The following is a 26,149-nucleotide window of genomic DNA, read 5'->3' as shown; positions in this document are numbered from 1 at the left end:
TTTCTGTTTCTTGACCTCAGAAAGGCAGTGACCATGAATAGAACAGAGCAGTTGCCAAGAACCTCATGGAATTTAATAGAGGCAAAAACTAAAATCTGATTCTGGGCACAGAGTAAGTTCAGGCAGTAGCACAGCCTGGACATAAGACTGGATGTGGAGCAGCTTTGCAGGAGCTGGGTTTTGAAGAAGGCTGGCTTTTGGGGATCCCCAAGGAGGAGACCCCATAGCCTCTCTGGGCAGCCTGTGCCAGGGCTCCGTCACCCGCCCAGCACAGCAGTGCTGCCTGGTGCTCAGAGGGAGCCTCCTGGGTGCCCGGCTGTGCCCATGGCCTCCTGTCCTGGCACTGGGCACCACTGAGCACAGCCTGGCTCCGGCCTCTCTGCACCCTCCCGTCAGGGATTTAGGGACACGGATGAGATCCCCCTGAGCCTCCTCTTCTCCAGGCTGAGCAGCCCCAGCTCTCCCAGCCTCTGCTCACAGCAGAGATGCTCCAGTGCCTTCATCACTTCATCATTCTACAGCATCTCCCTTTCACAAAATGGATGCAGAAAGCTCAAATGAGCTGTGAGGAAGCCACCTCTGTCACCCACCAGCCTCCAGTACCTGAGAGAGACACCAGGACCACAAGTGCTGCTGTTGCAGCGGTAAAATATGACAAATCCAAGCCATCAGGACAATTGCCACTGCCATTCATCGTAAGGGCAGCTGCTCAGCCTTGCTGATTGATAGCAGCAAGAAAAACCACACAAATACTTCAGAAGTATTTCTGCACAGTGTCTACAGAAATGATTTTTATTATAGCTACCTTCTCTTTCTCCTTTGTCCACCAAAACCTTTTACTTAGCAGTTGGATAAAAACAATGTAGTAAAGTCAGACAAGTAACAGCTTTAAACATCTTTTCATACACCTTTTACATATCTTAAATAGGGATCTAAACTTTATATCCCCAACCAAAAGAGATGGCTGCAAAATCCATCCCTCAATAAGAGCTTCATGAACTCAGGTTTTATTCCCCAGTCCTGCAGAACTCTTCCCTCCCTCCCAAACACCTCAAGGGAAGGGAGGAAAAAAATAAAAATAAAAAAAAAAATCCCCCCCAACACCACCTTTGACAACTATTTGCTACGCCAACTCTTGGAGCAGTACTAGACATTTTTAGGTTAGACCGTACAACAGGTTCTAAATAGCATCTAAATATTATATGGACATTTGTTCACAAACCCTTTGTCCCCGTCTTCGCACAGTCCTTGAGCAGCTCCAACGTTTACCACCGAGGTGTGCTGTACAGCATTCACCATGCACGCACCATACTCTGAAGTGTAAATGCAGGGATAGTGAGGAAATGGTAGCCACGTACATGACAGCGATCACTCCAATGTAAGGAAACACTTCAGAGCATACCCTACCCTTATTAATCTTCCAGGATTATTTCATAATATGCTTAAAAGTTCGTTAATAGTGACGAAGAAGAAATGCAGCTACACAAAATTCCCAAGTGCTGGTAGGGACAAACCTGATTCTCAGCCAGCGCTTTTTGTGCATCTCAGGCGTCGATATTTAGCAAAATGAGGTATCTCACGTGTATCAGAGGCGGAGGTAACACGTCTGTTCAAAACCCAGACCTGTTAACATCTCATCAATACTGTTTGCAAAAAGACTATTTTAAATCCAAACAGAAGCGAGTACGTCGTGCTGCTGTTCTAGTTTCATAGAGCTTAATGTGACATTCCACAAAATTGAAATAGTGTGCTTCGTTACGATAATTTGGCATCTCTCATTATGAAAGTTTTAAACTTTCAAGAACCAAAAATTAAAACCTGGCTAACTGAACTTTTTCATACAAAGTCACAGTTCTTAAAAGGATACATCTGCACCATTTTGATGGTGAGCACTCGAATACATTAAAGAATTTATCCACAATAGTTTTGTGAGCAGTATAGGCACATAGTGGCATGTAAACTACCTGTGGCAACCAGAACAGCAAAGGCACAATCTGTTTTTTTTCTCCGTTTTTCCCCCCTTTACTTTCCAAGATGTTTAATTTACAAAGAAAAATACTCTGTACCTCATGCAGAAGTGTTACATTTGTATAGTATAGCACAGAACCATCACAGAACTGCTGTCATCTGATAAAATGAGGCATTTAAAAAAAAAAAAGATAGCAGCTCTTTGCACTCAGGAACTGAACTTCTGAACTAGAGGGCACTGCGTGTTCTCACCAGGCTGGGAACAGCTGAAGCCCTCTGTACTTTCTCATGTACAAAAAGCACTGCCCGCACACTGAAGGTAGGTTAATGAGTTTTGTGGTTTGCTGTTTGCAGCTTTTGTTTTCCCATATGCCACTTAACTAAAAACTCCCCAGTTAAGATGCCTGTAAAACTATCAGTTGCTTCTCTAATACAAAATTAGTTTTCAAGCATTGACCTAAGGAGGAATCTGACCGCAGCTCTCTGCAAATTGGGCCTATTTGGATGCCCTTCTTCATACCTGCACATGGACTTAACTGTGTGTCCGAAGGGAATCCCTCTCAGCACACCTGCTTTCTCATCAGGAAGCAACGGCAGGAAGAGGTTCAAACCAGAACGCAGCCCCTAGCGATTCGAGGTTAAGTCTAATGCAGTAACTTTAAAGTGTAACTTCTACCCATGGCTCTAATACATCAGTTCTGCATTTTACATAGAAACATTACAGTTAGAGTAAGTAGAAAACTGTAGTTTACAAATGGAAAAGATCCTTCTATTAAAAAACATTTTACTTAGTTACCTTAAATAGTTCTCATATGCACCATTCCACATTGTGGAAAAGCTGAAATATGCAGTCTGGACTCCACAAGTTAAACAGAATTGTGTGTATTGGCACAAATACTTACATCTACATCTGTAAAAGGTAAAAAAAAATGCTGACAACCCTGTCCCAACCAGTGTAGCACACGCAGCTGCTCTCCAACACATCCTTTCCTATATGAATGCCAACAAACGACAGTGAGATGGGAGCTTAGTCCTAAGGGTGTGGTGCCAAAAAGTTCCAAACTGCTTTGTCAGTCTCTGAACAGAGGAATCAGAAGTATTTCCAAAAGTGTCAGTCCACTCAACACATCTGCAACTGTGAGGTCACTGCAACTGCACTCTGTACGCTCCTATTAGCAGCTTTACCTGGAAAAACAAGCAAAGGATTCGTACACAGATTGTTCACGTGAAGCTGTACTGAACGTCTTCTGCATGAGGAAAGGCACGTATGAGATTGCTCAGTCATGAGCAGAAGAGGAAAAAAAGGAAAAGTATGAACTAGACATGCACACACACACTTTCATATGAATATCCTTATTCATAATGGATTAAAAAACTGAAGCGTATAATGAAATATTTAACAATTTAAGTCTTAAATATGAAGATCTAAAAAATTTACTGGTGTATCTTCCATAAAAAGCCCCACTACACAGGATCTGTAACTCCTCTTGCAACGTGCAGTGGGATGACTGCCCAAACCACCTGGAAGCACACACAAAGGACACCACAGGCTATTTAACAGCACACTGCATATCGGGATAAATACTTCCAAACTCTAAAGGCACACAAAAAACATCTGTATGCAGATGACAACTCCCTGTAGTTGTCATTAAATTCACGGTACAGATGTAGAAAAATTTTGGCTGTACCATTAGTTTATCCCAGCGCACGAGTTCCTGATAAGAACTGGGTTGAGAAGACAGTGGGGAATCCTTGGTTTTACATTTGCAACACACAACCAGAAGCACTCAGACTACAGAAGAGTTAACTTGTTGTACAGTACATAGTATTTGAGAGCATTTGGTACCTTGGCAGTAGGAGCTTCTGCCAACCGTATAAAAAGCTTGTTAAGGCCTGCAGTAGGGCTGAAGGAATAAATAAAGTGACTATCCTAAAAGGAAAAAGAAAATCACCAAAATTAGTGGCAGGATACGGTTAAAAGTGCTGTGCGAATTGAAATAACAGAACATGACAGTTAAACTAGCGGGTGTGTGTCTGTTTCTTTGTTTTAAAGTTGCACATGCTGCAAATAACCTTTGTCATAATTGCAGGGAAAAAAAACAACAGAGTGCACAGTGATACATTTAACAGGAAAAAAAAGAAATTTAAATTAATTGGTAGAAACACAAGGGAGTTCATTAAAACAAGGCAAAACATTTATATTTAATAACAGACTTGGGTCAAAAATTGGAGAGGCCAGGGGAATTTGGGAAGTGAAGCACCTTCAGATTCAGAGTTGTCGCCTCCCTGCTCAAGCCCTCAGTCCTGAGGTCGCAGTGTCACAGGGCAGCTGAGGTTGGCGGCACCTCTGTGTCCACCTGGTCTGAGCCCTGCTCAAGCAGGGACACCCAGAGCAGGCTGCCCACAACCATGCCCCTGGCTTTTAAGTCATAACTTTTAAAGGAATCTAATATTACAGGGTTTGCAGTTCTTTACACACACACCAAAAAGTTCATTTCAAAAATTAAAAAATAAGTAAACAGCAACAACAAAAACAACACACACCAACATCACCAGCCACCACCACCACCAGGCCTGCATCATAACACTCAAAATCCAAATTAAGGCTCTAAAATTTCCCAGGCTGTTCCACAGACTTTACAGACCAGTTTTACGGTCAGTCAGTTATATGATGACTTACCAAAAATACAGGGAGCTGGAATTTGTCGTTTAAAACCACAGCTTGTACACTGCATGGTCCACAGAGCCGAGCAACGACTTCTTTACCAAAGAAATTTGAATGGAAAACGAAGAGAAGGATTCCAGATCCTAAAAGGGAAGGCAACTCAGTCACATAAGGCTGAAACGAGAGCCATTATTTAGAACAACCGCATACGCTGAACTTTTGGATACAAACAGTTAGGTACCTCTAATGTTTGTATAAATATTAAACTCCAATGGAGAACTGAAGGAATATGAAAAAAAAGCAAACATGCAAAATCTGATCTCCCTAGCACAACCCAAACACAGAACACAACTGAGCGGGTCACAAAGCCAAGGTCTTTTGGCAGCAGGACTAACTTCACGTGGCTATTACAAAGGAAAACAAAATGAATACAGTAATCCTCAGGTACAGTTCACTTCTGTGTTTTTAGATTTATCTAAAGTGTCAGGGATTTAATGTAGCTTGGGTTGTCTTTTTTCTTGGTAGGGACAACTGAGCTCAATTAACTACGGATTTTTAAGAACTGCACTGAAATTCATAAGCAACTGTCTTCAATACCCCCAAATGCCTCATTTTAATAGTATATAACATTTCCTAATTCTACAAAGCATATTGCATCAAAAAATGGGATATATTTTAACCAAGCAAATAAAAATTGGATACACATAACCACTCACAATCCTAGTTTTAGTAGTATTTCAATCACATCAATGCATTATTTTGGAAAAAAAAAAAAAGAAAAGAACACACAAAATAACAAGATCAGCATCAGAAGGTATTTCCCTGATACACTCAAAAGGCAAGAAAAAATGACTCAGCTAAAAAGAGCATCAGAGACTGTTCTCTGGATTCCCGACAGAATGAAGAAGTATTCCTAAGTATCTTGGGAATTTGATCCTCAGCTTGTCAAAGGGGCTCAGAGGCAAAACAGAGTTGGTTGACACTGGCTTCTTTTATTTACAGCCTTTCTAAGTTGGGTTTGGGTCACAATAGTGTCATGACTGCACACCAAGATACCAGTGTGTTAGGCACTGTATACAAAACAAGGTGATCCACTACTAGATTCTCAAAGTACTTCTACGTTAAGATGCCTAAATATTAAAGTACTCTCTTAGATTAATATTTCTAATTATTATTTGTCCTAAGGTAAACCTGTTACATAGGCAACCTCTTCCTTCAGTTCATGTGTTGCATAAGCTATGTGGTGACCCAAAAAAAACCAACCAAAACCACCCACAAAAAAAAAAAGCCAAACCAAAAACCCCCAAACCCAAACCACCAACACATATACACAAAACCCACCCACAATGCATTAAAACATGTTCCTCCTCTCCCTAAAGCAGGGCTTCCTTCTTTCAACTTCCACATTCCTTAATCTGAGTATAAAGAACATCCCCAATGTAATGCACTCTATTATAATAGGTGACAAAAACAATTTCACATAGCAGATATTTAAGACATCCTTAAAAAGCAGCTTCTCAATGCGCTATTTTACTTTTTAAAAAATAGGAAGTAGGAAACACAACAAAATCCCTACCTTCCGGGACATTTTGTGGGGGTTTATAGTTAAAGTCTGTAGAGAAGTCTGGCCCTTCGCAGAGCCGATGACATGCAATTGGGAAGACTGGCTCCAGTAAAGCAAGACGAGCTTCAAAATAGTCCCTGATGGTATCTTCTGCTACTCTTGAGAGCCTGGAAGAGCAAAGTGAGGCCTGTACATCACGCAGTAAATTACCTTACCAGACACAGACTTGATCAGAGCTGACACAAAACAGGATTTCAGATCACCTTTCTGAATTCCCAGTTTCAGGGCTTCATTGCTGACATTTACATGTAGATGAACCCCAGATCCCAATATTGTGGGAATCGAACATTTTATCAAGAGATCTGTTTGTGAAATCCATCCACCAGGTCTCTGCTGTTTATTTTTGTGGACAAGTCCACTGCAGCAGATACCAAGATCTCTCACTAGCCACATACTTCTTTTTGTAGGAAGATGTTGCTGGAACATCAGGCACATACCAGCTGGCTGAACAGGAACGGCTTCCCTAGCACGGCTGACCCACAGACTGACTGCAAGTACAACGCCAGGTAAATCAGACACTCTACAATTTTATTGGTCATACTGTTAGAGGAGTGCAATTCCCAATTATTCCCAGCTCTATTAAAACGCCATGGAAAAAGCAGCAATTCTATCATTAAATAGCCCCTCCCCCCCCCCCCCGGGCAATAAATAAAATGGGTACTTGGGAAGGGCAGGGGCTGCTAAATTAAGCATGCAGGCTGTCCTTCAACAGAGACCCCATTAACCTATGGTATTTGGCACTCTGACAAGCCAGCTATCAAGTAATCCTCTTTGGAAAGCTGTTTTGACACAAATGAGGTTTAAATGCCTCTGCAAGGCAAAGGTCCCGACTCTCTGCTTTGCAGCTTTCCAAGCCATGACTCAAAGCACAGCTCCCCTCCACGCCAGCCTGAGATTATCGCCCACAGAGCCTAAAAACCTGAGGTTTTTCACTGGAAAGAAACCACCAGAACTGCCATACCAAAGCAAGCCCAGAAGCTCACCTAGCCCAGTTTCCAGAGCTATATAAATAAGGGAAATTGAACAGCAGTCTTTGAGGTACGCTGCCCTAGTTTCCAGCAATCCCATTTAGAGGCATCCAAAACCAAACCACACCTCTCTGCAGATCCGCTTAATCCCTTCTTAATTCCCATGCAATCGTGACCAGAGCATTTTGCAATGAAATCCGTAATTCAGCTTTCCTGCACAAAAATATTTCTCCGTTTCCCACTTATTAATCATTTAAATGGACAGCCTCTAGAACCTTCCTCATGTTTTTTTTTCCCCTGACAACTGAAAAAATGAAATTTTGAGCTTTCAAACTGCCCTGGGGGGAGCCCCTTCTGCTCTGTCTCTCTGACCATCTCTACTTCTGCCTTTTTTTGCTTCAACTGTTTTTAAAAAGAGGTGAAGGGAATGGGACACACTATTTAAGACCTTCAGGCAACATGGATTTAGATTTTATTTTCAGCTTCACTAGTACTGTATTATCTTCCTTTTTGATTTAAAGGCAGCACTGAGCTGGTATTTTCAGGTAATTATGGTGAGTGCAGAAGCCCTCTCAATTCACAAGAGCTGTTTTACTCTCTGTAATTCACATTACTACAGCGAAACCCCACAGACATCACTTTGCATTTACCAGGATTTAATTTCACCTGCTTTTTCACTGGCAAAATTACATGTTCAATATCTTACAAAACAGATCACGCAGCATAGCCAAACCTGAAGATGGCAGATTTTAAATATAAAACAGTCTGGAAAGGAATCAAGCAGCGAATGAAAGAAAGATTCAATATACTGAATGGCACGTGCCAGATCACATTTGTCTGTGTACTTGCTGTTGCCTTCAAAAAGTTAACTCTTGAGAATTTATCTACTTCACCCGCCCTTGCTCACCTAATTTTTTTTATGTTTGAAAAATTATTATTAGTTTTTATGCTTTTAACACTTAATTAAGTTAAATGCAGTGATCTACAATACCTCAGACAAACTATGGTGCATTAAAAATACTGGTGCCACAATACTGCTTCACCCCCTCCAGTATCAAGCCAGATTTGAATATGTTAGTTCAGCAAAAAGTCAGTGTTGGGAAGTTTAGCTGGAGACCAGTGCCCATGGTCCAGTCCTTCTCCTCTCCTCAGTACTGGTGGGGCCACACCTGGAGTGCTGGGTCCAGTTCTGGGCTCCCCAGTACCAGAGGGACCTGGAGAGAGCCCAAGGCAGGGCCAGCAGGACGATGAAGGCACTGGAGCATCTCTGCTGTGAGCAGAGGCTGGGAGAGCTGGGGCTGCTCAGCCTGGAGAAGAGGAGGCTCAGGGGGATCTCATCCGTGTCCCTAAATCCCTGACGGGAGGGTGCAGAGAGGCCGGAGCCAGGCTGTGCTCAGTGGTGCCCAGTGCCAGGACAGGAGGCCATGGGCACAGCCGGGCACCCAGGAGGCTCCCTCTGAGCACCAGGCAGCACTGCTGTGCTGGGCGGGTGACGGAGCCCTGGCACAGGCTGCCCAGAGAGGCTGTGGGGTCTCCTCCTTGGGGATCCCCAAAAGCCGCCCGGACGTGGGCCTGGGCAGCCTGCTCTGGGTGTCCCTGCCTGGGTAGGGGGGCACCAGGGGCCTCCAGGGGCCCTGCCAACCTCAACCAAACTAACTTCATAACTGAGTTCCTTTAGACATCACGGGCAAATATCCCCTAGCCTTGGAAATATACTCAGGTTTTATTGGTTTGCAATAAAATGTCTTATACTGACTTTTTACAAAAATAATCCACAAATTTCTCTGCCTTACAGAAGGGTTCTGTAATCTCCATTGTGAACACCAGCACAATGATCGTATGGGAGCATTTGCTTATATATTTGCTTAATATTAATTTTTTAGACTTGGTATTCTTAAATGGAGCATTTATAAGGTTATAAAGGAAAGACTACTACTAGCTTCATAACAGAATAAGAGTATTAGCAGTACTACAGCAAGCAGCAGTGACCATTTAAGAGGCGGTTTCTGTCAAAATAGATTTAAGAAGTTAGTTGATGGGAAACGAGACCAGAGATGGAAACAGTTTTCTGTGGACTAAAAAGAGAATGACTACAAGGCACCTGATACATTGGTCTTCTTGAATTGGACATAAAAACCACAAAGAAAGTCATCATAAAACAACAAAAAGACCTGCACTGAGATAGCACTCCTCTGGCACTACACAGGCACTCATGGCAATACTTCACCTGCTGCAGAAGCTGAGACTTTCTCTAAAGGTCACTCAAGTTTGGAGATGGTAGGTTAAGAATTTCTGCTCTGATACACTATCAGTTAGCTAGTGGTTCTTCCAAACTGACATTCGAAGAGCTTGCTCTTTCTCTCCACTTTTATTCTTGTCCCTACTTTGTATCATTGTTAATCCGTTCTGTGTATTTCACCACACACACTGCACTGCTCTTTGGCCATTCTGTCGCATGATAAATGTTTGCATTTCCATCATTTACTGGAACATTAACTGTACCTACCTCTCCAGCACAGAGTTCTTGAACTCTCCACTCACAACTGACTCTTAAGGCTCAGCAACACCCTCATTATTTCCTACCTGCAGGGACTTTTTGTCTTCTACCGCCCCCAACAAAAGACTGCTTTTTTATTTTTTTAAATGAATGATTTACTTTCCATGCCCTAATAAGACTTTACATTCAACTGTCCAATACTTAGCTTTTATTTTTTCTGATTACTTTCTTTCTACTCTGAGGAATCTTTCACTTCTACTAATTCCCTTTTCCTCCTCTCCACCTTTTTACTCAGTGTTTAAGTAACTTCCTGCTAATTGTTAGCTCACACAGTTTGCATTTCACATGATTTATCAGTTAGCTTTGTGCCCAAAGCAGATGCTTTCTTTCCAGAACTCTCTCCCTCTTCCCCATGACTTCAAATTATGACAGGCCCAGTATTTCCAGCTTTGACAGAACAAACTTCAAAGTACAGTTTACTCACGTTTCCAAATGACTCTTGAGCTGCTCGTATACCAGTATGTTATTGCACTGCTTAGCAAAATGAAGTGCGCTGTTCTGATGCTTTGACAAAATATTGCAGTCTGCTCCGCTCTCAATCATAAGCCGCACTATGTCAGAATTCCCTCTTTTACACGCCTGTGCAGAGAGAAGGGAAGGATGGGCAACAACAAAATCCCATTAGAACAGTGTAACACCAAAGAAAGCAGGACTGCAGAAACAAATTAAAATCCAAATTTAGTTACAATTCAGAAAACAAGTTTAAGCAGGCATCCAGGGAATGCTAGCACAAATCCTGCTAACTCAGGATCATGCCACATACATGTAAATACTTCACCTTTACCCAGGCAATACTATGCAGCTGATCCCACAGAATTAGCAACACTCAGGGTTGCCAAATGGATTACTAAAAAGACAAAAAGAAGTTCTATGACAAGATTTAAGCTGCTCAAGGACAGTAACTGTAAACTGCCTTCACGCCTGAACAAACAGGCTTCTGCAGAAGCATTCAGGATGACTGATCTAACACTTCTAAACGTCCATTACTTCAGATTTCCAGTAAACGAGTGGAATTTCCCCCAAATTATTTAGCCATTTTAGACAGATACTATTTCAACTGTGTAAGTGTCCAAGCCTGATCAACATTACCTCCAGTAAGAATTTAATTTCAGGGCATCTCAACTGAAGACTGGACAAAGGTACAGGAAAAGCTAAATAAAGCCCTACTTTGAAGGACACAAACTTACTCTTGGCAGCTTGTTTTCAAACATCTCACTCAGAATTAGGGAAAGGCACAAGAGATATAAATTTCTATCCTCATGAGGCCTTTCAGAAATGAACATCTGAAATTTGTTTAAGGCCTGAACTTTCATATCCACTTTCAATCCATAATCTTCCATAAATAAACAAAACCAATACACCCTTCCCCCCAAAAAAAGAGAAAAAACAAACAAGAACCCTACAACACCACAAAAATCACGTATCACCTCTGAGAAAAATGAACTGCCAAGACTTCCCTCCCCCTGCTTTCAGAAGTAAGATCCAACTCCTCAGGTTAAGAAAGAGTGACTTGATAAACACATCGGTATGTTTATCCACACATGGCTAAACTTGTTTCAGTAAGTTACGGGAAATTAAGACCCAACTCTCCATATCTGCACCGCAAATAAATACAGGGAATAAGTCACTGTAGATGCCAATTAGGAAGTATGCACAGCTGTGTATCAAACAAGAAAAATATTACTGAAGAAATATGAAGCTCGAAACTGAGGTTCATGGAGGCAGACAAACTGCAAAGAGATTTTGGACGTAAGTGACTGAGGAAACCACAAATGTGTCACCACTTTCTTTACAGAAGATATGAACCCTCTGAGCCTTGCAGAGGTGAAGAGAGAAACAATATGACGTTGTCTTGCACAGAAAACCTCTTGTAATCTCTTCTGTAAACAGCCTCCATGAAAACAGAACAAGTTTATCAGGAAAAGGAACTTCAGCGGAATTATCCAATACAAACCAGAAAATATTAAGAGGAGCACAGGCTGTTTTAAGAGTCTTAGAATTTTCCCATTAGAACAACAGTAAATACATAAACAAATGATTTCCTTTGTGGTTGGAGGAAATAAAGGTGCAGAACAGGTAGTGGGAAGGTGACTGTAAACCAGTTACTTCATTTCTGGCCAGCGATTATAAGACAGAAGTCAACATTTCACAGCAACATTCTGTGAAAGATTCTCCTTTGTGGAGTTTTTGGTCTCCCTGCTGACAATCAGATTATCTCAGTTTAAAGACCACGTCTACATTTCTTTGACCCAAACAATGAAAGAGATGAGAAGCCACATTTAACACTAAGTTGATGGCATCCGGATCCACTGTTTAGATATAACACCTTAAAAAAATATGGATTAAAACACTGCCTCACGTAACTATGAGTAGTATTTGCATTTCAAATGCAGTATATGTCCCCTGACTAAATTAACTCTGCAAATGCACTTTTATGTCTTCTATACTCTGTTAGTTTCCCAAGTATTACTATTAAACTGCATCAGAACAATTATTGATTTTACCTTCATTAAAGCAGTTTCACCACTGCTCTGCTGCATGTTCACATACGCCCCAGCTTCCAGAAGAATAGCGACCGTTGTAAGAAAATTCTTAAAAACACAAAACAAATAAATATAAAATATTTAGTTTTCATTTTCAAAATATAAGCATAGTGCATGTCACAATTGCAGTTGTTCTCTCCCATTGCTCATAAAACTCATTTAAGACTGGCAAATAAAGAGCCATAGGCATTTAATTCTTACTTTTTACATAACTTGGTATTAGTTATCACTTAAGGGGGAAAAAAAGCCTGCACTGACCATGAAACTGGAATCAAGCTTTCCTTTGGCCTCGTATCTCCTGTACTTGGGAAGCTCACAAACCAACTTGAACAAAAGAGAGCACCATGAAACATCCTTTAACTTTAATCAATCTGGACTTTGTTTGGGAAGAGCTTAAGGTCTCCCTTTTTTGGGGATCAGCTAAAGGGGCAGAAAAAACGGATCCCACTTTTGCACGTACATAAAAGAGTCAAGAACTACAAATATGATGGAAAACAAGCCAACCTTTTCAGCTGCATGTATCAATGCAGTTGTTCCATTTTTCTGTCTGCCATTAACTTTGGCTCCTTTCCTGATCAAGACCCGCAGGAGGTCATCGTGCCCACCAGCGGCAGCAAGCATCACCAGGGTCATTCCACTCGAGTCCTGCAACAACAATCGTTGCCAAATACTTGAAGATAAATCAAAGCCGCAAGACAAAGACTGCAAGTGCATCAACAGGTTTCACAGAGATTCTCCTCCCCAGCAGAAGAATTCACACATAGATGACTGCCAGATGCTGACAAACTATCACCTCCCACTTCCCTCGCCCACAGGCCTCACACTCGGCGCTTCATAAATCTAACGAGCCGAACAAGAAGGAAAAACAGAACGAGGCCGGATGAAAAGCAGCAAGGTATGTGACGGCGGGGAAGACAGCAAGACAGTGGAAAAAAAATCGGGAACCACTGGAGAAAATTCACATTGCCTTAAGCCAGTTGCTACCACAACACAGCTTTTGGATTTTATCTGAGGAAAAATATGAAGATTCCTGTGGGCAGCCAGTCTCCTCACCACTCCTTGCATTGTCCATCAGACACTACAATCCAAAAACCATGGGCTTGCCTCTAGAGTTCATTTGGCATCTTCTTTTCTCCAACACTACAAAAGTTTTAGCATAATGTGTGGTCCTCAAAATGCTACATGAGTGCACAAGGTCACTGATTAAAATCCTGATGTCTGAGATTTTAATTCTCAAAAACGGAGTTACAGTACTGTTTAACAGGAAAATAGACCCCTGAAGGAAAAACCAGTAAGCACACAGCCGACAAAAAAAATTATTCATGGGGTGAAGTTGCCCCAGTCTGCTGAACAAAAAAAAAAATGACCTTTTTTCATGTATAGACATTTTACATGTTTCAGGCACTTAATCTGCCAGACATCACCATTCCTTATACCACTTAAAATTCTACGTTTGTTATTCAGTTTAAATCCAGTAGGCAAATCCTTTGCAAATCCAGCTAGTAGGATGTTTCTACGAAATTTCACTTTTTCTTTGGATGAAATGGGAACAAATATTGAAACCTTGTATCCTGTGCTCCCTTTTCTCCCACTGTGCTTTTTCCAAGGTGAAACACAAAACCGCTACTAGCAGGACGTAGCTTTTCAAACAATCCACATTTGTACTTCCCACCCACCCCCCTCTCAACAGCTCTATGACAGAGCATTTACCTCTTGATCCAGATTATATTCCTCGCTTGAAGAAAGTGCCATCTTCACTGTCATATAATCCCCGCTTTTGACAGCATCCCTCAGGAGTGCTAGAAAATAAAGTTAATGCAGCTATAGAATATTCCACATTGAAATGCCAGATCAGAAACATCTGTTCCTCCCAGCAACTACTCACTGCTGGATATTGGTTCTGTTGAGACATGATTCTCATCTTCTCCATCGAGATGCTTCTGGAAGTCTTCTAGTGTCAGCCATTCCAACTGCATGTCCATACCCAAACTCAGGACTTGTTGCTTGCCATCTATCACGTATTTGATTTCACAGAAGAAAACAAAAACATAAGTAACTAGTAACTTATCTGTTTCCAGATCATTTTATCTGTTTCCAGATCATTCACTGCTTCAATGATCAGCAGCACAACATGCTACTTTTCATTCAAACACTCTGGAAGCCAGTGTGAAATGGTTCCAAACAACAGCAGCCATGTTACAAGCAGACACTTGAAAGAAATCGCTTAGTTGTTCTACAGCATTAGGCTGAAGGGATCAGAGATGGTGAGCGGTGTTACAGCAATAGCAGGAATACACTGGGAACACACTGATAAGCTGAGAAGTTATCAATGAGTTTTCAAAAGAAAACATTATTATAGCCAGCAGGGAAAACAAGAATTGGAGCACTGAAAGATGCAAGCAGGAATGGAGAGAATATTAAATGCAAGTGCTCAGCTTTCTCCTAGATTTGCTTCTACGGCTCACCAGAGTTCTCCTCCATTTGACACACATCCACTACTTCTCGATCACCTTCTGCAGCAATGTAATTCCATGTTTCTGTTTCATCTCTTATGCTCCTCCTTTCCTTGTACACCTTGCTGTCCTTTGATTTTAATTCTTCTATGAATTTATATTCTAGCGAAGATTCTTCTCGTTTGCGGTTATTCTCAGAATAGTCATTTTTTTCTTCTGAAGCTACATTAAACAATTCAAATACACTTTTGATGTCTTTAAAGCCTAGAATATTAAGACAGTTACCAAGAGTGACTACTTGAGCCCCTAAAGACTATCACATAAAGTTTAATTGAGTGACCAGAGTCCATTCAGAAAACTTTATCATTGCTGGAGCATAGCAGCAAGCTTAAGCATAAGCCAAAATCAGGGAAAGCAAGTTCACCTCCAACTACCCTGGAAGTCTGGGCTCTGGCTGCTTACTACATAGTATCACCTTCTTTTTAACAAATTTGGTTTTGAATCACACATAAGTTACTACTTTGAAAATACAGTTCAGTACCTGTGATAAACAAAGGACACATGCTGTATGAGGAACAGTAATTAATAGTCTGTTACCACTTTTCTTGAGCACTGTAAGCATCTATTATCTTTTAAGTGAACAATGTTCCTCTGGCAATAACTATTTGAAGTACTAGAGCTCCTCCTGTACCTATTCAGAATGACCAAAGGTGGACTACTTTGTTTTCCTCTCAGTTTATCCTTGTCAGAGCAGCAAGGAAATTTATCCTGAACAAAATCATCCAGAATGTTACTGAGATCAAGAGTGGTAACATCAACATTCTCTTAAACAGCATAAAACAGAAGCGCAACCTAGACTCTTTTCTTCATATTTCAAAGAATCCTGTTCTGTTATTTTAAGGCCTGAACAATAATTCAATGTGGCTAAAGCATCAGGTAGGAAGTTTGTCTGAAGTGAACCTCTACAAGTTACTCTAAAAATAGAGAATGTGTATTTAGAATGATAACAAAACAATTCTGGAAATAGAGAACCATTGGATGAATTGGAAGACTGCTATTAACAGCATGATAACGAAGCATAATTGACAGCACTAAATGAAAAAAGGCAAAATCCTGACTCGTATAGAAGGCTCTCATGTTTTTATAGACACTTTCACGCCTCATATATGAAAGCACATACAGCGTTCTCATGAAGCATACATTAACAAAGCCATAAAAGGCTTTTGCTTCCTAAAATAAGAACAAAAGGTGTTTCTGAAATGTGCTACAGAAATATACTGCATCTGCTCTTGTAGTTATCAGAAGAGAATGCCTTGAAGGGTCTTCCCCTTCTCTTTTTAGCAATTAGCACTTACTTTTTAGGCCTTTCTGTTCTTTTCTGCTTTTTTCTTCTTTTTCAGGCTCCTTTTTCTGAGATTTGTCTTTTATTTCGGTTTTCTTTATTTCTTTCTCCTGATATCAAGAAAAAGATAAAATTAAAGTGGTAGGGAGAAAAAGGGAAATAAATCTGTATATAAAACAGGCTTGTGGACATTCCTAAGAAAATGAATTAAATGGGTGAGACAGGAGTTACTCTGTGAAGGCTTCTTCAGTAAGAGAAAAGATGTTATTTCTAAATTAAGGAAGTTCAATTCTGACTTTTGCAGCATCCCAGTCATGCAAGGTGCTTACATATGCCAAAACCAGCATATGTTTAAAATTTTGGTGCTTTACAATTCATCAAAATGAGATAGACAGATATTCACACATGCACATGTATATATATATAAAGCAAAGACCAAAAAAAAAAGGACCAGGAAACTTTCTATTTAACATTAAGTCTTAAATGTTAGGTGGTAAATCACTTATGAATACAGATCAAGTAGAAAACAGAAGTCTCTTAATCTTAAAAGTATTATCTCTACTAAAACTGGGACAAAACAACTAAAATCCCTTGGTCCAGAAATAAGGAGACTACAGATCAAGGAGGCACAAATATTCAAAGTACTTTAGGGATCATAAAGCACTTATTTGCAGGAAGGAAATTTGAAGTTGTGAATCTCTCATTTGTTTCCAATATTTAACTTGAATACAATGCAATCATTTCTAAGTATTTAAGACCTTCGTAGCAACATATTCAAAGCAGTTATGACACAACTGACTTTGACCATAACTGAGAAAACTTGACATTTGTATACAGAAGGTTTCAGGGTTTCCACTTCACACGTACAGAACAATGTAGCAATAGTCATTTGTGGAAAATGCACAAACAAAAAAAAAATCCACCAAAATCTATTCTATCCGCACAGAAGATTGAGCTTAGTATCAGATAAATTATGGCAGATGGAGAGATACAACCAACTGCACCAAAAATAAGAAACCAACTGCCTCCTCCAAAGGTTGCCTTTCTTCTTCTCCTCCAACCTCTCTTTACATTCAGTCAGCAACCTCCAAACCATAGAGTAGGAGGGAGGTTATTTTTAGAGGAGGGAGGAGCATTTTATCAGCCCCAACACTAACTGGGTACATGGAATAGCACGGGCTTTCTGAAAAACTGCCACCAGAACAAGTCCACCAAAGCACTACAGACTGAATTCATCATTAAATGCTACCACTTCTTAGAAAGGTAAAGAATTAAAATAAATTAATTTAGCATACGATAACGTGTTAGCAGAGCTGTAGCACTGAACCCTCCTTTTCTCCCCCTCATTCCCCACAAAACTCCAGCTTTTAATCACAGACATGATTAACTGGCAGCACAGGCAGCTGTTGTCCCAGGCAGATGCCCAAAGTAGGAGGGGACAAGTGATTTACCAAAACCATTACCAGGTATTTGCTAAACACAAGGGCTGTTATAATCAGTTATCCTGAATTCTATTCCAGATTTCTAATACTGATGAGATGCACAATGCACCCTGCATTTATTTTTGGAGGTAAATCAAAAGGAAAGGAGGGTTCAGCATACAAAATGACCTCAAACGGAATATCACGCTACAAATTGACACAACAATGTTCTGTAATCAGAGCTGCACAATCACGGACAGGTAGCTGAGAACGATGTGACAATTTTATCTCAAAAGAATGATCTGATTGGGCCAACAGCTTTGTGAAGCCATAAAAAACCCTAAAGCTCTCCACCAAACCCACCCATGTAATGAGTCCGCAGCTGCTCTGGAGAACAACTAGCCAGTGACAGCAAACGTTTTTTGAGGTCCCAGAGAGAGAGCAAAAAGCAGCATGTTTTCCATGGTTCCTCAGTACACGAGAGACATACAGACATTTTACTGACAGTGCTGGCTGAAAAGCCAAAAGAAAACAAAGGCTTCCACCTGCTAATGATTTCTTCATATTTGGGATGACAGGATTTTTATGCTTTGGTAAATAAAACAGGATTCCAAAGATGTATCCAATTACCACTGCCAATGTTGCTCTCTTATGAATGCTGTAGCCTCAAACATACTCGGAGTACTACAGGGCCATACCATTCCAGTTAGTTAACAGTCCAGAGAGGATTATTTAAAGAGCTGTTTGACACAGCTATGCCTCGATGCTATTAACCTTGTTTACAAGAGCTTTCACCACTAAGCTCCTGCAAAAATAGTACTTTGTGTAGCTCTACTCTGTGATTACTCCACGTAATATTTCTATTCTCTATCCAAAATCAACTTGATCATGTTTAAGGTGGCCTACTCCATACATAAAACAGTCTGAAGCAGAGGACCACGGCTGAATCTACAGAAATAAGGCACCTGCCACCATGGAATTGTGGCCTTAGAAGGAGTGGGATAAAATCTATTAAGTATCAAGGTATTTTGGCTGCAGCCATATCAGAAAGGGGTATCTCTGGGCAGACAATTTTTTAAGAACTGCATATTATATTAGAATAGCCTCAAGTAGCTGAACAAAAATCCTCCAAAAGTAGCTTTTCCTCAGAAACTTTCTAGAAATAATGCTTTTTTTTCCCCCCACTACACACTTTTTTTTTTTTTTTTTTTTGCTTTTACCACCCTGGTTTCCTGATTGAATTAAATAAAATAAATTAAATATTCTATTAGTATTTGATTAGTTCATTTGTTATAATAGGTACAGCATTGGCAGTTACCATGACACCAAGCCGTGCAACTCAGCATCTCCTGTGCGCAGCACAGGAATTCTAACAAGACAAGACAAGCTGCACAATTATCTCAGAGACTTGGGTTTCGAAGCAATTTCAGCATTCCGATTCTTCGGAAGGTGCTAATACATGTAAAGCACAACTGAGTGGCTGGCTTTTGAGACAGATCAAGTGTTCGTCTTACCTCAAAAATGTGCTTCATTGTGCGGCGTTGGATAGCTGCTACAAGACTGAATGCATTACTATGCAAGAAGAAAAAAGTCAGACTGAGGCCCTACTGTTGAAGCTAGGGGAAACAAGAGGCTGAAAATGAAAGCACGTGTCTCTGGAACAGTAAATTTTGTTTTAAGTAGGTACGCACAACAAACAGGAGAAATTCGTATTTTCACACCTAAAGACACTCACTCCACTCTCCTACAGCGTTCCCCGTTTTTCCAGTGTTCAGAATCCAGAAATATTTCAGCCTGGCCTACAGATTGGGCACTGAGACTTTTTTATTCACCTCATTAACCTTCCAATTCGTATTTTTCTCTTTGCCATCATAAACAGTAGCCTTTTGAAGTACCTCCACCTCAAATGTGTTTGATTAACCCCTTCCTCCCCCACCACCCTAATGTTGTAACATTGCTTACCTCCCCAGCTGAATCCGTGGACTTGCCTCCTCTTTCATCAGTGCTCAACTTCAAACCTTTCTGCACTGGTGCAGGAGCAGCTGGCACTTTCTCCAACTCGGCAGCTACAGTTTTTACTTTTTCTTGACCTTTTTGCCTTTTGTGCACGCTCTTCTTCTCTAAATAGTTATCTTTAGTTTCTACTTTTCTACCTTCATCTTTATAATCTTCAGATTTCAGATTTTTCTTCTTCTTTCTTTTAATCTTAACCTCAACACTATCATCTTCATTACTTGCTGATCCATCCAGATGCCTCTCAGTAATGAAATCTTTTTCAGCAATTTCTTGTTCCAATCTCTCTTTTCCACATTTCACCTTTTGTTTCTCCTCTTTATTTTCAGAATATAAGTCTGAGGTTTCATTATCAGTTCCTTGAGAAAGTGCATCATCTAAAGTACTTGACTCTAAGTCAAACTGAACATCTTGCTTCTCCTTCCGTGATTTTTTATTTTCTTTAGAATCTTCTTTCGATTTTACTTTTACATCTTTAACTTCTCCTTTCTTTTTCCTGACTTCTTTACTATCTTCTTTCTTTTGTTTTTTAGGATCCTTTGAATCTTCCCTCGTTTCTGAAGTCCTTTTTTTTGGTTTTGAATCTGCTAACACAATATCTGAGGAGTTTTCACATTCTGTTCTAGGTTTTTCTTTGAGTTTCGCAGACTTAGATTTTTTCTTCTTCGGGTCATCTGGACTTCTATCCTCTCCATCTTTTGACTTTTTCTTTTTCTTCTTTGGTGAAACATCATCTTTTGTTTCACTTTGCCGGTCACTGTCAGATTCTGCTTCAAATACATCATCATTTAAAGAGAGTTTCTAAAATGCAGTACAGAAAAGATAAAAAAAAAAAATCCTCATTAAACTGTATCGCTTTAGCATAAGCCATCCAGAAATGGCAGTGATGATGCTTTTTGGAAAAGTCAATTGCTGTTTAAACATTACAAATAACATTCCTTTCTGCCAAATTGTAAAATTTGTAAACACAATTCTAGCTCACTTACCTAAATCATATTTCTAACTGCCTTAAAGAGAATCAATACATAAACAAGGAAACCAAGGCAACTGGAGATCCAGCAGTCAGACTCCAGAACAGAATTAAATCACAAGCCTTTTACACCAAAAGCAATTAACCTGATTTTGTAAGATTTATCCACAGGTTTCTCAGAAATAGCAGCTTTCAGATTCCTATACATGATTTTGAAAATGACTAAACAGTTAAACAAAAATGAACAAGAAAAAAAAGAGAAAAAAGCCATATGCTGCCTTCTTGCAGTTCTTTTTTCTGTATTCCTATCTTATCTAAAAGGTTTTTGCTTGTTAACCATTAATTTAATCTGCTACACAAAGCAGTAGGGTGAAACGAGCAGCATCCAACTTCAGTGACAAGAATAAGCCTGTGGGCAGGCAAAGGGGTTGGTTTTGTTGTCAAAAGCAAACCACAATGACGATACATCATTTATAGAGTCTCATTAGAAACTGAAATAAATTTTAATGAATTTCAACTCTACAAGCAAGCCTGTCAATTCAAAAAAAAAAATCCTTAACCAAACAGCAGCAGCAACGTTCAGTTTCTGCTGAAACAAAACAGTTTTAGATCAAAGAGAATATTTTTAATTCCATATCCCAGATGTCTTCCATTCTCGTGTCCTCCATTAACAGAGCCTAGATAGGGAATTTGTCTTCATTTTAAGATAACAGAAAGAGAAACACACCTGCACGTCTTTTTTAACAGGTTTAGGCTTATTGTCCACAATTTTTTTTCTGAATTCAAGCAGCACTTCTTTGCAATCTTCCAAATGCACCTCTGGTTCCCAGGTATCATCATCAGAGGTATATCCCTTCCACCGTACTTTATACAGAATTTTACCCTGCAAGAAAAAAAACAAGCAAACATTTAATAAAATACAACACTATGCAGTGTACTCAGTTCTTGTGGGTAATCAGTGGATGCATCATTTTGTGTATGTGAAAATTAATATAATGGGAATTCAACCTCATGCTGAGGTAAGAATTCCTAGAATTGTTCCCATCTGCATCACATGCTGAATTGAAGAGGTTGTAAAGTTTCAGTAGTTGTAGTGGTTTTAACCCAAGTATTTGTATTACCTGATTGTTGTCAGAAACACAGTTTCAACGCACATATGTTCCCAGACATTTTACTGAAATTGATTTTCTGACAGTTACAAAATTAAGTTAATATTTTTTCTGTACAAGTTTTAATTGCTGCTCTTTGCTGAAGATTTATAATGCCTAAAGATTTATAATGCAGTAACACCATTCACACAGTTCTTAACTGGAATTGATAATGTGTTAGATTTATAGGCAATGTCACTTCTGATAAACCAAAATGGTAACAATTGCTCAGGAAAAAAACATCTTTCAATGAGATCAAGTCAAATCTAGATGAAACCTGATTGTGCACATCCCAAAGCTGGATACAAAGACATCAGTAAAAGATGGTATGACAGCCCTAGACCAACTGTTTCAACAGTATCTGACTTCATTGGAGGATGGTATCACAACGTATAGTCTCCAAGTTTTTCTACTTGATTAGGAAGTCTTTTACCATTAAGGGAAGAAGAAAAAAAAAGAAAAAGATGCTTTTCACCCAAGTCTCTCTTGCTTTCTCCTAAGCAAAGCAGTCTGAATCCTGGTATTTCTCAATACAGACTCATTTTCTCGCTGCAAGACAAGGCTTATTGGTCCAAGCATAATGCTGCCATCGTCAGACAAGTGGCAACTCTGGGCTGTGTGCACTGAGTTTAACCAAAAAGTAAAGTCACATCCCATGAAATCAAGGGGTTCCTTTCATGGATTAAACCTGCATTCTCTTTAAGCACCTGTATGACAAAGACCAGCAGCAAATTTAAGAAAGTCCATTTTCCATTAAAAGGGTAATAATGAGTATAAGGCAACATAACCATCCCTAAACTTATTTTCTAGAGAAGTTCACAAAGCTGCTAACCAAAACACCTTCAGAGAGGTGAAATAACAGTATCTCTTTCTTTCATAAATAGATTGATGATGCTCCCAAAGATCCTACACTGCTAACTAAGCCTGGAGAACAAAAGTTTCAAAAGAACTGCTATTTGACACTTGGTATTAGAAATGTTTATTTTCGTATTTTTCTGTTTTTGCCTGAGCACCACTGACCTTTTAAGAAGTGTATTCGTATATACAGCACATATTGAAAACTATAAAACTTCAGCAATCAATTCTGCTTACAACCTTATTTTGCTTCACAGACAAAGAAATAAATGAAAAAGCCTATATTCAGGTATGTTAACATAACACTTCCTCTTAAATTTAGCTTAGCCATACACTCTTGATTCAGGAATTAGCTTTAAACGTAATGTTCACCTGTCTCTTCCTCTCTTCTAACATGGTTCCTCATGAAAGCAGTAACTAGTAACCTTCTTTTGTAACAAAATTAATTTTGTAACCAAAATTATGCCACTGTTTGTAAGGGATCTCTGGAACTAACAAGCACAATGCCCTGCTCAAAGCAGCTCCAGCTAGATCAGGCTGCTCAGAAATTTGTCAAGTTTTAAGGATCTCCATGGATGGACATTTCATAACCCCTCTGAACTCCTCCCACTCCCTCAAAGCAAGGAATCTTTCCTTTGTATCTCATCAGACTGCCCTGCATGCCCTGTGCTCCAGGTCCCCACGCTGCCTTCACAACCCTCGCGGGGTTCACTCTGCCGTGGCCATGTCTCTCCCAGAGCTTGGCACAGCACTCCTGGGGCATCTCAGCAGTGCTAACAGAGGAGGAAGCACCTCCCTCGATGCTCTTCATACTGCTGGCCTTCTTTGCTGCAGGAACAGCTGACTCTTGCTCAACCTACCTGCCTGCAGGGACCCCCAGGTGCTCTCCTACAGCCTGTCACCCTCCTGTCCCAGAGCACAGGGTTATTCCATTCCTTCAGCTCATTACTGCCACCATTACACCTCATAACTCAGGTACAAAAGCAGTCAGAAGTTAGTTAATTAGTTGAGGAAGCTGAATAAAACAAAATCTTACATAAATGTAGGTCTATCTGTTGAACGACTACATCCACCATACGGCAAATAATAAAAAAAATGCAGCGTAAGTGAAGGCAGGGGATGGAGCATCATATTAAAGATGCATGCACAGCCTTTCCCTTACCTGCCAAAGTTAATTTATTCCACATTATTTCTCTTCTGTCACTTATAAATAACAGAAGACTTCAAAACATTTTTACGCCACTGTAACTTCTACAAGACCCAGTGATAGGCTAGAGCTCCTATCACCACCTCATTAAAGAACAGAGTTAATGTTACCCATTTCTACAGGGAAATGTCACAGTTTCCCTTAGTACCATTATTTTAGAAGAATTTCAGTGTGGTCCAAAAGGCTTTCTAAATATACCATTTCCAAATTTTTATTGCTTATTACCTCAAGTAGGACAAGCTAGTGTTTCATCTACCAGCAAGTCTAGCTGCCCAGCCCGACCCTGTGCCCAGAGTGCTGCCGGGCCGTGCTGCCACCAGCCCCATCAGGACCAGAGGTGGCAGGGGCTGCTCTGTGCCATGCTCTAGGCTCTCCCATGTGGGCACACACAGCACACGAAATCAACAGCTGGTTCAGCATCTCTTTGGGCTTCCTAACGCACCTGGGAATCACTGTTCCAAAGCGGACTACATGCCGTATGCTCCACTGAATGCTCCACGCAGCTTTTTTCCACTCCTTTCAGATGTTAGGACTAGATGTTAGATGCAATTACCTGCCTTGCCCAGCATGTCTGAAGCACAGGAGCGTGGCACCCCACTGAATAGCAACAGAAAGGCGATCTGGCACAACTGCAGCCAATGCTACGAGGCCACAGCGAGCACGCACTGGGTGAGGCACGCGCACACAGTAATGCTCAGTGCTCTGACCCAGCCTGGCAACCTCCAGCACCCAGCAGAGCACCCCATTCAGGACCTGCAGCAGAACGGGCTGCCAGAGCCAGCAGACACCACTGACACGTTTAAGGGGGGGTACTCCAGGCATTCTGGTGCTCTTTAGAAGCGTGTGGAACAGTACGTTCCTCCTTCTCCCCCAGTATGCTGATTTTCACTGCCATCATTGCAGAAAAAGCACTCTTCCTTTCAAACCAGACCCACTGTTTTGATTGACACTTTATACAGGCAGAACTAGAAATGCTGTATTACCTCTGGAGCCTCTGAAAGCTATTACCTCTTAAGCCATCAAGACACTGCACCATGAAACTGCCTATTCGTGACAGCACCACAAACACGTGAGCAATTCTTCACCTCAAGTTTCCCTGACCTAAGGGCTTCAAAACCCTCACGTTTCACACTAAGCAGGGCGCCTTCCGTACCATCACATACCTGACTGAAGCCTGAAACTGAAGGCGTAAGTTAGCCAGAACGCACAATTTGCAGATACAAAAAGCACTTTAAAAGAGGCCATCTTTGGTGATTTTTTTTTTTTTTAGTTTTTGCTTTGAAAGTTCAAGAAATTTTGGAAGAACTCCAAAAATCCATGCTGCTTTTTACCTTTTTAAGGTAAGATATTACTTCCTAAACCGAACCAGAAGATCTCTAGAGCTAGTTATTTCAACTGGAAGCGGTCCCTCTATTTTGAGGGGTCTCCCTGCATTTTTTTCCTGTCACTTTTACTAAAATACACTCTGCAACCACCTCCAAGTTCCTTCCCCTTTATGCTCCCCCCTGCCCAAACACCTTACACCAAGGCACTCCTGCAGCTCAGGCGTAGCAGCACGGCGCACCTCAGCGCTGCAGACAAAAAGAGAAGTTAGTAAGGAGTCAGGTTTGTGTTTTTTTTTTTTTTTTTTTTTTTTAAGCTGGAGCAGCAAGAGAGGGAAAACCTCGCTCGCAGACCGCGTTTCACGTAGCAGCGCCGCCGGGGAAGGCTCCTCGCCCACACACGAGGGGTTCTCCTCAGGAAAACCCCGTCTCGGGGCAGGCTGCGTGAGGGGAGGGCGGGCACCGCGCCCCGGCCCCGCCGCGCACTCACCCCCTCGCTCTTCACGTCAAGGATCTTCTCCACCTCGAACACGTCCTCCTCGTCCTCCTCCTCATCATCCTCCTCGCTCTCCCCGCCGCCGCCTCCTCCGGCCTCCCCGCCGCCTCCTGCCGCCGCCTCACGGCCGCCCGGCCCGCTGCCCTCTCCCCCCTCAGCGGCCGCGGCCGCCGCCGTCTCCTCCTCCTCTTCCTCCGCCCCCTCCCGCCTGGCCGCCGCCGCCTCAGCCCCGCCGCCGGCCGCCACCGCCGCCATTTTGGGGCGAGCTTCCACCGACAACGGGGAAAAGCGGCTGCGACAGCCACCGCCGGGCGGGGCGGGGCCGCCGCAGCCAATGGGAATGCAGCCAGCCCGTGACGCACGCAGGGGCTGGGCAGACTGCGGGGGCCGCCCGCGGGGCTGAGGCGGGGAGGGAGCGGGGTTGAGGCCCCGGCGGGACGGGGACAGGGGGACACAGTGGGGGACACACGGGGACAAACAGGGATAAACAGGGATCTCCACGGCGCTACGGGTGGCCAGAGCCCCCGCCGCTCTCCCCATGTCCGTGGAAAGGCGTGGAGAGGGGACCAGGAGGCAGCCACGGGTTTGGGGGGAAAT

General features: G+C 41.5%; 1 protein-coding gene across 3 annotated transcripts; it reads right to left on the bottom strand.

The window, feature by feature from the left end:
* Positions 1–761: 761 nt before the first annotated feature.
* Positions 762–26,107, bottom strand: MPHOSPH8 (M-phase phosphoprotein 8). 3 transcript variants are annotated; one of them, XM_068670844.1, is made up of 14 exons: positions 25,547–26,107; positions 21,252–21,407; positions 19,504–20,355; positions 16,134–16,230; positions 14,791–15,042; positions 14,211–14,336; positions 14,036–14,124; positions 12,830–12,970; positions 12,287–12,373; positions 10,207–10,361; positions 6,210–6,364; positions 4,649–4,776; positions 3,815–3,898; positions 762–3,153 (listed from the first exon to the last, which is right to left on the bottom strand). In XM_068670844.1, the coding sequence occupies exons 1-14, from the start codon at positions 26,090–26,092 to the stop codon at positions 3,112–3,114; spliced, it is 2,910 nt and encodes a 969-aa protein (XP_068526945.1). In that variant the 5' UTR covers positions 26,093–26,107; the 3' UTR covers positions 762–3,111. The 3 variants fall into 3 exon arrangements, with proteins under 3 accessions (XP_068526945.1, XP_068526954.1, XP_068526959.1); XM_068670853.1 differs by having other exon boundaries at positions 14,791–15,000; XM_068670858.1 differs by lacking the exon at positions 14,791–15,042.
* Positions 26,108–26,149: the final 42 nt, after the last annotated feature.

This window comes from Anas acuta, chromosome 1 (genome assembly GCF_963932015.1).
Source record: "Anas acuta chromosome 1, bAnaAcu1.1, whole genome shotgun sequence".
Lineage (NCBI taxonomy): Eukaryota > Metazoa > Chordata > Aves > Anseriformes > Anatidae > Anas > Anas acuta.
The sequence above is the reverse complement of the archived record's forward strand: the minus strand, read 5'-3'. Positions and strand labels throughout refer to the sequence as shown.

Excerpts from the sequence above, each read along its gene's own strand:
- MPHOSPH8 (XM_068670844.1), bottom strand. The coding sequence starts at position 26,092 with ATGGGGAGAGCGGCGGGGGCTCTGGCCACCCGTAGCGCCGTGGAGATC. Across the intron at positions 14,125-14,210 it reads AACAGAACCAATATCCAGCA|CACTCCTGAGGGATGCTGTC; the intron begins GTGAGTAGTTGC and ends TTTATTTTCTAG. Across the intron at positions 12,971-14,035 it reads AATATAATCTGGATCAAGAG|GACTCGAGTGGAATGACCCT; the intron begins GTAAATGCTCTG and ends TTGTTGTTGCAG.